At 39.1% G+C, this 17,036-nt stretch overlaps 1 protein-coding gene across 5 annotated transcripts in view; it reads right to left on the bottom strand.

Moving 5' to 3' along the window:
* Positions 1–17,036, bottom strand: part of PIP5K1B (phosphatidylinositol-4-phosphate 5-kinase type 1 beta) — a 121,225-nt gene that overhangs the window by 69,113 nt on the left and 35,076 nt on the right. For 4 of the 5 annotated variants that reach the window (XM_082074248.1, XM_082074250.1, XM_082074249.1 and 1 more), the window contains exons 2-4: positions 14,836–14,917; positions 13,026–13,094; positions 509–639 (exon numbers count right to left, since the gene is read on the bottom strand). In XM_082074248.1, coding sequence (XP_081930374.1) covers positions 509–639; positions 13,026–13,094; positions 14,836–14,892 — 257 coding nt within the window. In that variant the 5' untranslated portion in view covers positions 14,893–14,917. Of the gene's footprint in view, positions 1–508; positions 640–13,025; positions 13,107–14,835; positions 14,918–17,036 lie in introns of those variants that run through there. The other variant, XM_082074252.1, reaches the window with a different exon arrangement.

The following is a 17,036-nucleotide window of genomic DNA, read 5'->3' on the forward strand; positions in this document are numbered from 1 at the left end:
AACCTGTAGTCAGCTAGTAAGAGCTGAGCCAGCTAGTCCTGGCTAGAATTTTAAGGTGTGGTGTAAATTCTTACACTGTTCTTAACATTGCAGGATTTGACTTTTCATAAATTCTGACAACACTTGGACAAAATGGCAAGAATTATCCTCAGTTTTTAAAAACTAAACTATACAAGTGAATGTTGGATGTAATACTAAATTGCATACAGATCCACACATCACTTCCAAATATAATTAACAGATCCTTTAATTGAAAGCATCACAATTACTTTCCTTCTCTAGAAGAAACAAGTCTCAAATCTTCAGTTAAGTGTGATCTTCCCAGTTTTATCCCTACTTTTGTTTTCAATGACAACATAAAGACAGGATAATTTTCAAATTCTCATACATTCAACTAACTCTAGCCTTATTTTTTTTAGAACTAGAAAACAATCATAGTTTAAAACATCTAGTTAAGAGTTTCACTATGAAATCCTATTGAAAACAAATTGAATAGACTTGTCCTTACCTTGGCAGGAAGACACTTTCCACTACATAGAAGTCTTGCATAAGAACATCTCTGTCTGGTTTTGATGTAAGGTTTCCCACTGTGTATCCTATTCCCAACTGGATAGCACCTTTAATAGCTGAGGAAGCAGTCTGTGTAGAAAGTAAGAATTCAAGCATGAGTTTGTCAAAAATAGATTTCTGTTCTTTATCAATAAGATTATATGCTAAACTGTTAATAATTTTTTAAATAAAAATGCTATGTCATTTACCTCCTAGACCTCAGAAAGATGACCACTTTTCAGTTAAAAGATTTAAAAGAAACACTATGTTGTAGCAAAAGCTAAAAAAAAAAAAAAAACCCTCTGATTGTACAGACTGAGACTTTTCAAGCTGCTCAAATAATTTGGACATTGGCTTCTAACTTCAGACATTTCCAATCTAACTGGACATTCAAACTGCTTCAGATAACTGCATTATCTTCTGGAATAAAAGTCACAAATTCCAGGTGATTGTACATGCACACCAAGGCATCACAATGCAGGCTGATGGTTTAAATACAGATTCTGGAAATGAATGTATTTATTTTAAGTTCTACTTAACAGACAGTGCAAGAGGTGCATTAACTGGGGGGAATCCAGAGAGAAACTGAAGTGATGAGGAAGAAAAACCTCTATAGAAAAATCTATGCGCATAGAGTGAAACATCTTAAATTCAACGAACAGGGCTTCCAGGGAGAGAAAGGTTCAGAAGTACAGTGCCAAATAGTGACAGATACTGTATATATGTAAATTGAGACCATCTCTGCAACTTTCTCCTGCTGATTAGAAAAGCCTGCGGGATGGATTAAAAAAAATGCTGGAACTGAGTCAAAATAAGAAACTAGTCAAGAAAGGAATTCTTCTTAATAAAAGATGGAAGGATGAAAAGGGTGAACAAAGAAAATCATTGGGAATGGAAAGAAGGCTATCAGGAAGAAAGTTATCTTCCCTTGGCATGTTGTATTTTCACCAGTTTGATGATACCATTTGGAGTCTGTTTACAGGCTTTACCTCCCACCCACCAGACAAGCAAAAAACTGTCTCAGTGGAAGCAAAGAACACCACAAGTTTCATGGTCAGAACTACTTCAGCACATTTCAGGAGTGGGAATTACATAAGAAAGGGTTCAAGTAAACAAAACTACTCTTGTTATCTTTCTCAGAACAGCATATGCTTGAGTGACTGCTTGTTTTTAGAGAAGAAAGGACAGAGATGTGCAGCTCCTAAACAACTGAGACTGCACACCAAACAGAACCTGCACTTGCATAACGGTTCAGAACAGGCAATTTGGTGGGAACAAACACCACCACCATTCTTAGACTGCTACTTTGACTATTAAAAAGATTTGGCTTTGTGTCATAAGAAGATTCGCATTTTTCTTTCTTTGAAAGGCCTCTATTCATGAATGATTAATGGCCAACAAAAGCACTAATTATGTAACTTTGATCAAACCAATACACATGCAAACAGAGTTTCTGCTTCATAGCTGGATGTCCATCTTAGTCCCTTGCTGTGGCAGTGAACATGTTTGAAAGAGCATTAGATAACACAGTGCTGTATTCTTCTAATTATAGAATCATAGAATGGGTTGGAAGGGACCTTCAAAAGTCTTCTAGACCATTCCCCCTGCCATGTGCAGGGACACCTTCCAAGTTGCTCAAAACCCCATCCAGCCTGGCCGTGAACACTTCCAGGGATGGGGCATCCACAGGTTCTCCAGGAAACTTGTTCCAGTGCCTCACCACTCTCATGGTAAAGAATTTCTTCCTTATATCTCAACTAACTCTACAATCTTTCAGTTTAAAGCCATTAGCCTTTGTCCTGCCACTACAGGTCTTGGTAAAAAGTCTCTTTAGGGGACTGAAGTACCCTTTAGGTACTGAAAGGCTACTATGAGGTCTCCCTGGAGCCTTCTCTTCTCCAGGCTGAAAAACACAAACTCTCTCAGCCTGCCTTCATATGAGAGGTGCTCCAGCTCTGATCATCTTTATAGTCTCCTCTGGACTTGCTCCAGTAGATTCATGTCCTCCTTATGCTGGGGTCCCAGAGCTGAACGCAGGACTCCCAGAGCTGAACGCAGGACTCCAGCTGGGGTCTCACCACAGTGGAGCAAATGGGGGGAAAATCACTTCCCTCAACCTACTGGTCACACTTCTTATGATGCACCCCAGGGTATGGTTGGTTTTCTGGGCAGTGAGAGCACACTGCTGGGTCATGTTGAGCTTCTCATCAATCAACACCCCCAAGTCCTTCTCCTCCAGGCTGCTCTCAATCCATTCTCCATCCAGCCTGTATTTGTGCTCAGGATTGCCCTGACCCAGGTGCAGGACTGTGCACTTGGCTTTGATGAACTTCATGAGGTTTGCATGGGCCAACCTCTTGAGCCTGTCAAGGTCCCTCTGCATGGCATCCCTTCCCTCCAGCATGTTGATTGCACCACATAGCTTGGTGTCATCAGGAAATTTGCTGAGGGTACACTCGATCCCACTGTCCACATCACCAATAAAGATGTTAAACAGTGCTAGTCCCAATATAGACCCCGGAGGAACACCACTCTTCACTGGTCTTCACTTGGACATTGAGCCATTAACCGCAACAGTTTCAGTGGGACCAACCAGCCAATTCCTCATTCACTGAGTGATCCATCCATCAAATCCATGACTCTTCAGTTTAGAGACAAGGATGTCAAATGTGTCAAATGCTTTGCACAAGTCCAGGGAGATGCCATCAGTTGCTCCTCTCTTATCCACCAACACTGTAACCCCATTGGAGAAGGCCACCAAATTGTCAGGCATGATTTGCCCTAAGTGAAGCCATGCTGGCTGTCACCAGTCCTCTCCTTATTTTCTGTATGCCTTAGCATCATTTCTAGAAGGATCTGCTCCATGATCTTCCTGGGAAAAGAGGGGAGACTGACTGGCCTGTAGTTCCCTAGCTCTTCCTTTTTTCCCTTTTTAAAAACGGGGCTTATGTTTCTCCTTTTCCAGTCAGTGTGAACTTCACTGGAATGCCAAGGCTTCTCAAATGTGATGGACAGTGGCTTATCAACTTCATCTGCCAACTGCCTCAGGCAGGATGAGAGAGGATATGTTATTAAAAAAAAAAAATAAAGCAGGCAACCTGACAATATGATTTGAAGAACCCAAGTTTGGATCACCTTTCAAGCTCACAAGCAATATCTGTAGGATTTCTGCTAATTCAAAAGGAGACCTAGAGTCTTCGGAATGCAGAATGTAAGGCCTTCTACTAGTATGGTGCAGACCTTACCTATAACATCACCTTCTTGTTAATTTCTACTCCTATTCAAGAATGGTATTAGTAACCACCCATCATTTCTGCAGCAATCACAGTAACGGGTTTAACAGAAAAGCAATGTTATGAAATAATTCAGGATATTTTAACAACTGTTTTTTTTTAAAAAAAGATAGCAGTTACAGGATGCTGAAGCCAATTGCTGGCCCAAAGTCAATTCTTTGTAAACCGTTGTTTTAAGTTATCCCCAGCAAAGGCTGTTCACCCAATACCCCCTTACGAATTACAAGGTTTTGTTTTCACAAGCCTTAAAATGAAAACAAAACAAATCTTGGAATTTCTCTCAAAACAAATACTTTGTTTAGGTCTAACTTTGTTATTATTATTTTGTGATTAATAATGGAATCCAAGGAAGGATAAAAAAGCTGTTCCTCAAGCCTTAGGGGAAATGTTCGTGATTCATCAGTTTCATTACCACAAAAATGTAGTTTGGGAATCTACAAATGCAAATGAAAAAACTGATCTCATGCATTTTTGCCTTACTCAGGTACCTCTTTTAATGGCCATGAAGGCAGCAAAATCTAATTTCAAACCCAAGCCCCTTTCTTTCAATTCCTCTTGAATACTCTCCTGCTGTAAAGCAAGCAATAAATTCAGCAACCTTCTGTGCCACAATCTCTCTCTTTTAGAGACTGAAATAATATTTTTTTTCCTATTACTCTCATGCAGAGGTTCAGAAAGTTGCCAAGTCCACGTATCAGCTGTAATTGTACAGCTGACCATGTGCAGTGACTGCACAGTGGCTCTTGCATCTTTTAACCTATTACCAACACCTTCTGAAGCTCTAAGAAATGAAAGGACGAGAATAATCAGCAGGATAAACAACTTCAGCTGATGAATTTTAGACTGTGAAACTAAGTAGAGGGTGCACTCAGTCTCTTCATCCAGAACACTGATGAACAGGTTGAACAAGACTGAAAGTCTTGTTACCACAAAGCATATTATACATTGCTCAATAATTATTTCCATGAGAGTGTGAGGGTTGTAAATGGCTGAAAAACCTAACTAACCACTGATGTGAAGATAAAGGATTGGTTCTGGGTACGTGGTGCACAAAGACTTCAGACATGGCAAATAAGTTAATTCTTTTAAACTGTTTTTCTTGTGTTTTCCCCTATATTTGTATGGTACTATTAAAGACCAATACCAAATCATTTAACAAACCATCAGCAGAAAGTAAATGAGTAGGACACAGGCTTCACTTAATTTTATGGAAGTTCCCCTCTACTCTCATTCACAAAGTTATTCTCCCATTCTGCTTTTAACTCTCAACTGGTCTTTACTAATTCTTTATGCATTCCCCACAAGCAGCTTATAAAAAAAATTAACACTAATATTCTCACCTTCTTTAAAAGCAGAGATCCTAGGAATGTCCTTTAGGACTGTGTGGATGTAAACTTTGTCCTTGTTTATCTGCTCTCCATTTTTATAACTCATTTGATTGCAGCTGAAGTTTGGCCTATGAACATTCTGGGGCAAAGAGGGTGATTCTTCCAGAAGACACCTGTCTTATTGCAGGTGCAATAAAGCAATGACGAAAAATGAACTCTGCCTCAGCAACTCCACCTTGTTATCACTCTGGAAGGCAGGATGTTTGCTTTCCTCCACCTGCTATGCTACTGTCATTGAAACAGGTTTCAAAATCTGCCTAATGAAATGGTAGAGATACCTGGTTACCACAATTCTACATAACAGATAGGGAGAAAAAGGCATTTGAGTAGAAGCCACCACTGATTAACATTGCTCTGTAGCCATGTTTCCTACAACATAGCTGCCATTAGTTAATTTCTTTCTGCTGCTGTCTGTGGAGAAGCCTGGTCTCCCTCACCAGCCCACTCTGCTGCTTGATGGGACTTAATGAACTGGACTGGTGTAAATAGCTGCATACAGACACTTTCCTGCAGAAATCATTCTCAGTGAAGTTAAAAAAAAAAAAAAAAAAAAAGGAAAAAGAAATCCACATGGTCAAATGTAATAAAAATTATTTAAGCCACATGCATTAGGCTAGATATGAATTTTCTACTACAAATAAGCATTTGCTCTTCAGTTATAGTGGTTACCGTAAGTACCATGAACCCACACACACCATCACTCCCATGCAAATACAGTCTGTCTTTTCCAGATTCCTGAAAAGACACTAAGCCTCCACAAATTGTGCAAACCCCTAAGCCAAACCACCTGAAAAGCATGCCTGTTGAAAAACAGCATGGTTTCTTTCAGTAACATTTTAAAAGACCTCTCTTTGAACACTGAGAAGTTGCAATTAGCTTCAAGATGTACAGGCAGTTATTGTCAGTCTGTTGCTTCTGCACTACAATTGTCTCTTTTGAGTGCCTGCTGTGCTCACATTCCCATTGAAATAACACTTCTTGTAGCTGCTTCTGTTGAAGGGGGCTACCCCATCTCAGCATGCTCTCTGCAGCTGCCACATGTGAGCTATCAGTTTCCTTTTATATCACAAACACGGATATAAAAATAGAGTTACTAGAAAATCCCACTGATTTAAGTAGTTTTACTGTTTCTCCACAACTTGTAACCATGGGTCCCCACAGCCGCAGTGCTCCTTCGCTCTTCCTTCAGCTGACACTGTTTTTCTCTCTATCAGCTGTTTGCCCAGCTGCTGCAGGTCACAGTTCATGAAGGTGGACTTCTGCCCATCTCCCTCACCTCTGGTTCTTGCTGCTGGGATCGGCGGGGGGGGGGGCGGGCACGGATAGATGCCTATTACTAATTTGTTCTTTCTTCTGTCATACTATGCTGAATGCTAGCATAAATGCTAGGTCATTAAACAAGTGGAACTGATAATACTGCATTTTTTTCCTCTTTATACAATTACAGTTCAAAGTTGGTGAAAGCAGTTTTCTTGTACTTCTATGAGTAATTTTAACAACTTTGTTGGGATGGTCTCCCAGGAAACAGTTGAGACACTGACACATTGCATTCTTCCAGCTCAACTGCTATCAGAATTATTTTCTGACCCAAGCTGAATCTGATCTCCCTTCATTTTCCAAAATGGGTTTCAGGTGACTCCAGGGCTTTCAATTCATTTTTCCTCCATTTCAAAACATTTATGCCTAAATTTCAGGAGTCCAAATTCTTTAGTTCTTCTCCCTGTCTCTCTGAGGAAAAGAATTTGAGACCCATAAGTCTGGTAGTTGCTCCAGCAAACCAGACAGTCAATTTAGGAGATGTACAAAGCGCTCAAAGTCTGCCATTGAAAACATAAGTCCCAGTGCAGCAAAAAATCCAGTAGCAAGGTTTCAGTGTTTGCCAGAATAAGTCACCTACATGCAGACATTAGACGCGGGGTATAAACCAATGCCAAAAGTGATGCAGCAATGCTGCTTGTACATGGCTGCATGCTCTAAAAACGGGTAGCTGGTTTCCTTTATTCAGGCAAATTCCCTTTGCTCCTGGGCGAAGTGACTCACACGATATGCAGTTTTGAACAGGTTACGTAAAGCACTTGTAAAACACTAAGCGGAAGAACCGCAAGATATGCAATAATGATAAACAAAGTCTAATTGTATCCAAGTGTGGCAGCCTTCAGATTACAAGTAGAGATTCTGGTAATCTAGTAGCAGGTTTCCACAACAAGTGCACTACATATCTCTGCTTTGTTTCCTGGTGCGATTTTCTTCTACATACTTTTCTTCTACACACTTACTGGACTTTGGCAGACCTGCCTGTGCCCCATTCTTGCCACCATCCTAGAATTAAGCATCAAGACGCTACTGTAATCTGTTTTGTCAGGAAGCAGATTCAGGTACCACTGCAGAGATGTCAAACTCCTTTTCGCTGGGGGCCATATCAGCCTCGCGATTGCCTTCAAAGGTCCGAATGTAATTTTAGGACCGTATAAATGTAGAAGTAGTTACATTTATACGGTCCTAAAATTACATTCCCCTGGACTACTGTGTGATTGATGACATCACAATGTAAAAGCTGCTTGACTGTCAACAGCTTCTCACAACAAAGTCTGCAAAATATCAGGAGGAAATGAAAAAAAGTAGCTATTACATACTCCAGATTTCAGTGACAAGACTGTGACAGATATCCCAGAGAAGCTACAGTCTGGTGATTGCATTTTGTTGCCAGGCTCCCTTAGTACTTTGCTTAGGATCTTCAAGAATGAAATGGAGCAAGTAATCACAGTCTCTTGCTCTTTTTTTTCCTTTCTTCTCTCTGTTTCTCCCCCACAATACCCCACCCCCAGGGGAGAAAAAAAAACCACACCACCATCAAAAACCACAACAAACCACAACATCACCAACAAAAAAACCCCAAAACAAACAAACAAAAAAACAAGTAAAAACCAAACCAAACAAAAAACCATCTCTGCCCTCAAAGATCTGCCCACAATTTGCATGATTTAAGATTTCTTTGATAAAGCTGTTTGAATCCTCTATCTTAAAAGCTGCATTGAGCATTTACCTGCGAAATTTCTCTTCCATTAACTAAGTTCTTGGATTAGAGTGACTGAAACGTTTTAGGTGATATTCACACTGTAAACTTAGCAACTTCTTGAAATTTACTGATACTGAGAAAACCCAGGAGGAGTTTCAGAGATTGTAATAGTTGTAGCAAATGACTGCAACTGAACAGCCCTACAGATCCACCATAAATACCACCATTTTAAGGACAGAATATGCAAAGGAAGGTTGTGGCAGAAAAAAGAAAAAAGGAAAAGTGTGCAAGAGAAGGGGGTAAAAGCAGAGAATAGGGCGAAAGGGGAAGAAAAAAACCAGAAAAATTTAAAAGAATTTAAAAACCCCACAAATTCATGTTACATGTTCTCTCAAGGATTTGACTAAATAATATGAGACAATTAAAAGCCAGAAGAGCATTTACGTCAGACTGCAATAGCAGAAATACTAAAAGTCAAGAATAAAACAAACAAACCAACAAATTAGAGCTGAATAAATCAGCAAGATTCATAACAGAAACCATGACACTGTCTTAATCTAGTTATACATTTCAGAGTCTGAAAGGATCACAGATTCACCAAATGTTAGGGATTCGAAGGGACCTTGAAAGATCATCCAGTCAAATCCACCTGCAGCAATCCCACGGCCAAATTATGCCTAAGATTTACAGCATGGTCAAAATACACCCATGCATACAGACAGAGGAAAGACAAGCACATTTTGAGGACTGCCCATTTTCACCAGTGAATGATTCAGATGCTTTTTCTTAGCACAGAGCTACAAACTAATTTACCACAGATAACTAGTCCTCAGAGATGAGGTGCACCAGACGAGAATATCACTCAGCAGTGCACAACCTGACAGTATGAACAGCAAAAGGCAGAATTACAGAGTGAAGAGGGAACAAGAGCAGAGGGAGCAGATTAAGGAGTCTTTACTTCCCACATGTTCTACATGTGCTCCAGCAGCTGAGCCCCATGTCACCAGGTACAACTGCAGCTGTATGTCCTTTCCATATCAGGCAGTCCAGTCCAGCTGTATCAACATCATCCACTCTGGAGTCTTCAGAAGCAAGGGGGAGTGAACCACAAGAATATGAAGGTCTCCTACACACCTCAGTGGAAAATTATTTCTTCTGGTTTGGGTTTTAGTTTTTGTTGTTGTGTTTTGGTTTGGGTTATGTGTTTTTTTTGTTTATTTTTTCCAAACAGCTTCTAGAAATAATTTGTTCTCTGATGGAAATAGGTTTTAGTAAGCCATCATTTATCTCTATATCAAAGAGACAGACTGTATTGGCTAAAGCAGCAGCTTCATTGATACTAGATAAAAAATGCCTTCATCTCCAAGACAAAAACACTACTTTTTTTTACACTTGCATAAAACACATCGATTTTAAAATATCAAGTATTTGCAGTTATTTTCTCTAATTTCCCCCCAGGTTTCTCTTATGAGAGAACTCACAGTTCTTAATAAGGGATATTTACATTTCCAGATCAAGCAACTAAAACGTTGTTTAATATATATTGATTAGACAGGCTTATTTCTCATTGGATCTGACATAGGAAAATACCTCCAAAGCCAAGGCCTTTATCTAATTTTTTCTTATGAGTCACTGCATTTTACATCACAAAGCAGACATTTTCCATGCAACACTTTTTCCATTTGTGTGTACATATATATATATATATGTCTAAAGCTGCACAGGCATAACCTTTGCATGCTATTGTAAAAGACGAATGGACACAAGATATAATTAAAGCAAAAGGCCATTTTGATTTTTAGATCAGACTGAGGACTGGTCTCCCTCACCCCTCGCCCCCATCCAAGGAAAACATAGCTTTCAGCAGGGCAGTATCAGAGCCTACATTTTTACCTCCAGATTTCATTTTCTTTTGGGCATTACAGACACTCCCGCATGCATCTGAGTATCACATACTTTTTGCCACAATGTGAATGCAGACTGTGAATCGATAAAGTCCCTTTGCAATTGCTGGGAGAGGACAGAGAAGCAAACTGGCATTTTGCTTTGTGAGGACATAAAAGAGCTGAAGGAAGATTTTAAATTTAAGACCAAACCACACAGCTCAGAAGAGAGTTACTGTTACTAAGTGCCCCTGTGGAATCATTTGGTCCCACAACAGGACACAATGGCAGGATGACATTAACTCTTCCTTCGCTAATCTCTCTGCTTTGCAAAGGTGACCTCTAGTTTGGGCGGGCTTGAGACTGAAACTCTCATCACATTTCAGGATGGTTATCTCTTAGAATTATCACAAGAAATCCCTTGAATTACCCACACAAAGCTTGACATTACAAAACCTTTCTAATGTCTGTGTTTTGGGACTAGATGCTAGTTCTGCTTCCAGCTATATTATTGCTACTTTGAAACCCTCCACATCCACTTTGCGTGATACAACTTCTCTGGCTACTAGACCTTTGTGGGGAACACGTCACTAGTAAGAACTCCAGGTCAAAGACAAACACCAGTACCAGAGGTCCCATGCCACAAAGTCCTTCATAAACTTACTCAGTCCCATCTTAACAGCAGTTATACAGCTGCCCTTGTACTACATATTCAAGTTCAAAGCAGAGTAAAAACCAGAATTGTCACAATTCACGCCCAGATACAGTTCTTTGCTCTTCTAAGGTGAGTATCTCGTCTATCTCACAGTTTCCACTGTGATTGAGGGCAGTAGGAGACTGGAACAGGAACTGCCCAAGTAGCTGAAAAAGCACCAGCTAAGGAAACAAGCTCTTCTCCAGCTAATTTTTGTAGGAGGTGGCAGAGTCATAGGACAAAACCACAAGTATTTTCCAGCCAAACAAGCCAAGTGCAACAACGTATGACTGGAGAACTGTAGATGCAATACCTGTATGAAAGAGTGAAGAAAAGCAACGTGGGTAACAAAAGACAGGAGGCTCCTAATTATAAATAAGACTTCAACAGAGCAAGACTGCCTTGTGAAAATCATCTAAACCTATGGAATTAAATGGGAAACACAGGTCAAACACAGGTCCTGCCAGGCTCACCCTGTAATCAACTTTCTAGACATATGCAGTTGATTCTGTAAAAAAATAGAAAACAATGTTAACTGGAATGTCTGGAGAAGGTGAGAATAAACAGAAAGTGCAAAGTTTGCAAGGAATTGTGCTTACGAGGAGAGATACATTGCCTGATGCTTTCACTTTTTAAAAAAAGACATGCTACTAGGAAACTCCGCATGGATAAATTGTGGAGTCAACATTTTTTATTAATGTTACCACAACAGCAGAAGCATAGTAATATCTGGTCATAACACTAACCAGTGTGGCATATGCAACACAGGATCTTGAATTCAGAACAATTGAAGGTGTAAATATAAGTAAAGAAATTAAACTGGTATAAAATACAAGTAAAGACAAGTGGTGATGCAGGGGAAAGAACAGAATTTAGAGATGACAGTCCCTGTCATCTCTGTGTGATGTGGTTGTGAATCGTAGGTTTTGTCAGAGACGGACTTCTAGTAAATACACAGAAGAATTTGTACCATGGTGAGAAGCCTTTAACAAGGCTTCCTCAGGAATATCCTCAATTTAGAGTTGAACATGAACAGAGAAGGGCATGAAGGATGACTGGAGGGAACAGAAAGTCGTCTGTGGTGGGACTATTAGGATTTGTCATGTCTAGCCTAGCACTATAAAACTGCAAAAGTGTCCACCTCAGGCACTGAACTTTTCTTCCTTTCTCGTACTAAATGTCAAGAACAATTTAGACTTCAACAATTTATAGTCATAAGCTGGGAGACTGAACATAACCTATATCTAAAAACAAAAAACATTTTCTCAAACATTATTTCATTTCTGAGAAAACTATCTGGAATGTCAAGGCCACCAGATACTGAAAATGTACCTTCCAACAAATGGGATGGGAAAAGAAGCACTAGCTTATTCTCCTTGACTTCATCATCAGTGCTGTACACAACACTCAGAAATGAAAAACCCTCATCCATGATATATACTGTTGGAGTATGTGGATCTACATGCTAGATTACAGAAATTAAGAAAAAAAAAATCACCACTTCTTTGAGGTGATCTGTCAAGAAAATGGTGAAATCTGGTAGCTAACAATTTGGTTGTGTAAATATGTATAGAAAAATGTGCATTTATAGCTCCCCTTAGTCATCAACAGTGCTACCTTGACCTAAATAATGCTAGTCTCAGACAATCAGTGACAGAAAAACATAAGGAAAACCAGTATCAGCTACTGTTACAATATCTCAGTAGCCCTACACTACTACCATTGATGCATGTTCCTACATTAAATATGTTCCTCTCTTTAACAACATTTCTTTTTTGAAAAACAAAGCAAACAAAAACTGTACTGTTTGGCAAAGCACTGAGGAGGTGGTAGGGCAGGTTTGTAGTTCACAAACATTGACTAAACATTCTAAGTATCTGGGAACTCACTGTACTAAATTTCTGACAACGGTGTTTATGCCCAGAGGTGTACCTGTTGCTAAGAGCAAAGAACCTCTATCAATCTGGCAAGAGTGTATACTTGAAAGCTGTACAGAACAAGCTTTCAAATAGTCAGCTCTGGAATGAGTAGAAATGTCTTACTATTTCAAAGAAGGAAAAAAGTACTTTAAAAAAAAAAAATCCATGGAACATGTTTTGTTTGTTCTTATATTTAGTAAGTTCTGAAATATATTTCAATTACAGCAGATTTGAATTACCAATATAAAGGAAAAAACATGCACGAAAATGTTGTATTATTTACCTTCTTATATGTCTTCTCTTCATTTGGTTTTCCTGCAGTAACATCTCCATTTTCAGTAACAGACGACATCTAAGAACAAAGCTTAAGGTATAAACAAAGTAGTTGCTTTAATGTCCAGAAAACATCACACAATCTGTTATCAATTTTTTTGCCATAATCAAACTTTTTAGAGGACAGCAAGTCACCAAGATCAGTGACATTTCATGAGCATTTTCCTGCACTGAAGTTATCTCAAGCTTTCCTCTCTGGTCACTTGCTTAAAAGGACGCCCAGAGGGACAGAAGGTAAATATTTCATTTAAGATCACCTCTTTTCCTCTTTATAGAGGCAGCACAAAATGCACTGTATTCCCTATTTTTGTACTGTATCCAAGAGTCACTCTTTATTTGAATTACTGAATGCATGGCAAATTCACTCATTATATGTTTTAGAATGAGTATGTTACATGTTTCTCTCTGTGAGTAAGGAACATGGTTTCAAGCATCCAAACATACCACCTATATTCCTTGCCCCATTTGTTTCTGATTAATTCTTGTTCTACTACCTTTATGCATGTCTCTGAAACAGCTCAGCTCTAAGTCCACGGGTCCCACATTTAGACAGGTGATGCATCAGCAGCAACACAAAACCCCAGCTGTGTGCAGTCCTCGAACATGTTCAGAAAGAGCCACACCTATTGGCCTCAATCTCTTTATCAAAAAGGTAGTCTTCTGGATTATTGAAGTAGTATTAACTAACAAAGGACTGGCAGTAACATTAAATTTACAGGTCATGCTATCATTTTTTGCCACCTTTTCTCTATGGTTACTTCACCAACTTTCACAGATCAACAGTGGCAAATGTAGCACAAGTCACTTTCTAATTAACTTTTATCAGTTTCTAAATGACTTGACCTGTAAACTACTTGGGGAGAGGCAACATCTATTTATTAAATGTTGTATAGTGGCAAACAAAAACAGGAGCTCCTAGGCACAATGCACTACAAAACGATAAGGTCTGGTAAACTGAGGAGATACAACATTTACTGGAACTCAGTGAAATTTTATTTTCTGTATTTTTTTCTCTTTTATGTCAGCAATGCAATCCTCTTCCAAAGCAAACATACATTTTCCTTTTGCTTCACACAGTTTGGTCACTTTACAGTTTCAATAAAATTAATTATGCTCATGGAGTCTTTGAAATTTTGATTTTTCCAAGACAGCTTTTCTGCAAATCCCTCTCCAAATAAATCAAATATGTAAGAGTGGCAAATTATCCTCTCTCCTGAAACATTGTGCAAGCACCTTACACATCTACAGTGCAAGACCAGTACTCAAAAGGACCCTTTTGGGAAGGATGCTCCAGGCAGACTAAAAGGACAGCACTGCCCCAGCCATATGTCCAGCATACAATTGATTCTATGTGACCCTCTATTTATTTTTCCTCATACCAGTATAAAGGTCTGCAGAAAGACACTGCAGTGAAATCTTGCTCCTCAGTGGATTGCATGAGAGGATCTTGAAAGGTAAAATTATGGGAAAAACTATCAGGCTTGTGAGCTAGATATTCAGCAGCATGTCTCAGAGCTACAAGGCCTTTGGCCACATTGATACATGTATCTCCTCAAAGGAGCATGGAGATATTTTATTTGACAATGCATATTATCATAGCTACAAAGCAACACCAGATCAAGAATAAGCCACTACATTAGAGATCACCTGGGTCAGACACTAAGTGTGGCTGCCAAAGTGAATAAAATGAAGTACTACAATGACATGTTTTAAAATCATTCTAGATTTTGTCACCACTTTAACAATAGAAGTATGCATACCCTTATGAACAACAGGACAAGTCTTCTGGAGCTGAGAGCAAAGATCAAGCCATTCATTAGTGTTCCTAATGCCTTCCAGAACCTATTAAAAGAAAAATCTGTTATCACTCTGTCATCACAAATTTACATATTCTAGAACAGCCTTAGATTTCCTTCAGCCTAAGCGACAAACCAGCTATGAGTGATCAACATTTATCTCATATAACTTGATTACTAATCACAGAATGGTTTGGGTTGAAAGCCTTAAAGATCATCTGGTTCCAACGTCCCTGATATGGGCAGGACACCTTCCCCTAGACCAGCCTGGCCTTGAACACTTCCAGCGATAGGGCATCCACAGCTTCTCTGGGCAGCCTGTTCCAGAGCCCCACCACCCTCACACTGAGGATTTCTTCCTTGTATCTCATCTAAGTATACAATATTTGAGTTTAAAGCCATTACCCTTTGTCCTATCACTACAGGCCCTGGCAAACAGTTCTTTTCCATCTTTTTTGCAGGTCCCCTTTAGGTACTGAAAGGCTGCTATAAGGTCTCCCTGGAGCCTTCTCTTCTCCCAGCTCTCTCAGCCTGTCCTCACAGCAGAGCTGTTCCAGCCATCTGATCTTCTTTGTGGCCTCCTCTGGACTTGCTCCAACAGGTCCATGTCCTCCTTATGTTGGGAGTCCCAGAGCTGAACGCAGCATTCCATTTAATGTACTTAGAAACTGGCAGAACTACACAGGATAAAATAAGTGCAGTCTAATTTCCCTTTGCCCTAGGGAAATTTCACTACTGTAGCACCAGCAATGCTACAATAAACATTTCTATACAGCAGAAGACGTACATGCTCTGGAGTGTTGTGTAATTACATGCTCTCTTCCATGAGGATTTTAAAAATTAAATAATAAACCGATCACTTGGGATAGTCCATAGTTTAATTCCACCAAACCCAAAAGACAAGCAACAGGAGTGACAGTCTGGAAGACTGCACATTGAATAGTCATAGACAACAAATTCATTTTGGAAGTTTCTAATAATGGTAGTTACTATCAGCATAATTTCTGCAAGTAATCTTGTTGAGGTGAGCCATTTCATAGTTAAAATGGTTTGACTAAACATAGGAGAAAATACCACATAATCAGATATTATTTGATAGCACTTTGGCATCAGCTCTCCCTCTCATCTTCTGCATCTGTTTCAAGATATATCAGTAAGGCTAGTCTTTGATTCAGTTTCTCAGCCCTACTGGAAGAAAACCAATCTCATTTGTATTCAATCAGTATAGACAGCAACTTGTATAAAACTAAAAATTGATTTAGCAAAAAAATATTCCCAGGCCTCATTCACTGAATTTAATTTTCCAGTAATCTGAAAAGTATACAGAACACCACTAAGAACAGAAGACTTCAAAACAGTATTTTCTTCCCCTTCTGAGAAGCAGACAATTAATTGCACCTGAGACCAAAAAAAAAGGGACAACAAGTAGAAACCTGGATTTTCTGACAACAAAACAAAGCTTCCTTAGAAAAACCTCTTCTAACATCACATCACAGTATTTTCCTACTGCAGCTAGCTACATTCTTCATTGTAGTCTTCTGGCAATTAAAGCAGCTTCATCAGTAATTCCTTTACTTGGATGTGTATTAGCATGATCCTATACATCAACTCCTACTTAAAGGCATTAAACCAATTATGATAGCTTTTAAAACTGTGTGTAGTTTATCTGTCTTACCTATATTCACACTTGATATTAATATCGCATTTGATATTAATTAATACCAATCCATGCCTGCAACTCATTCAGTATATTCATTCAGACATCAGGAACTTCTGTTAAAACAACTTCTGTAGGAAATGAAATGTCATTTGAGTCGCTAGTAGGAGGAAGACTTTATTAAACTGATCCCTGGGTAAAACCACCAAAACCCCTCAAATTGTTATTCTCCACACACCTCTGAGGACTATCGATATAATAAGCTGTTCTACTAGTCTCAAAACTTCCTAAAATATGATCATACATATGCTGCAAAAGCCAAACATGAATGCAACACCAGAACTTCCTTTCAGTAAGATGTTAAGTAAAGAAAACACGCATGCCAGACATGTGAAAAAAAGCCTGTTTGTTCCCACTATAGTCAAACAAATTAATCAAGAACATTTATGTGAAAATGAAGAAAGTAAATTTTTCCTAACTATACCAGTTTATTTCATTATTAGAGACA

The sequence above is a fragment of the Streptopelia decaocto genome (genome assembly GCF_964273445.1).
Source record: "Streptopelia decaocto genome assembly, chromosome: Z".
Taxonomy (NCBI): Eukaryota; Metazoa; Chordata; class Aves; order Columbiformes; family Columbidae; genus Streptopelia; species Streptopelia decaocto.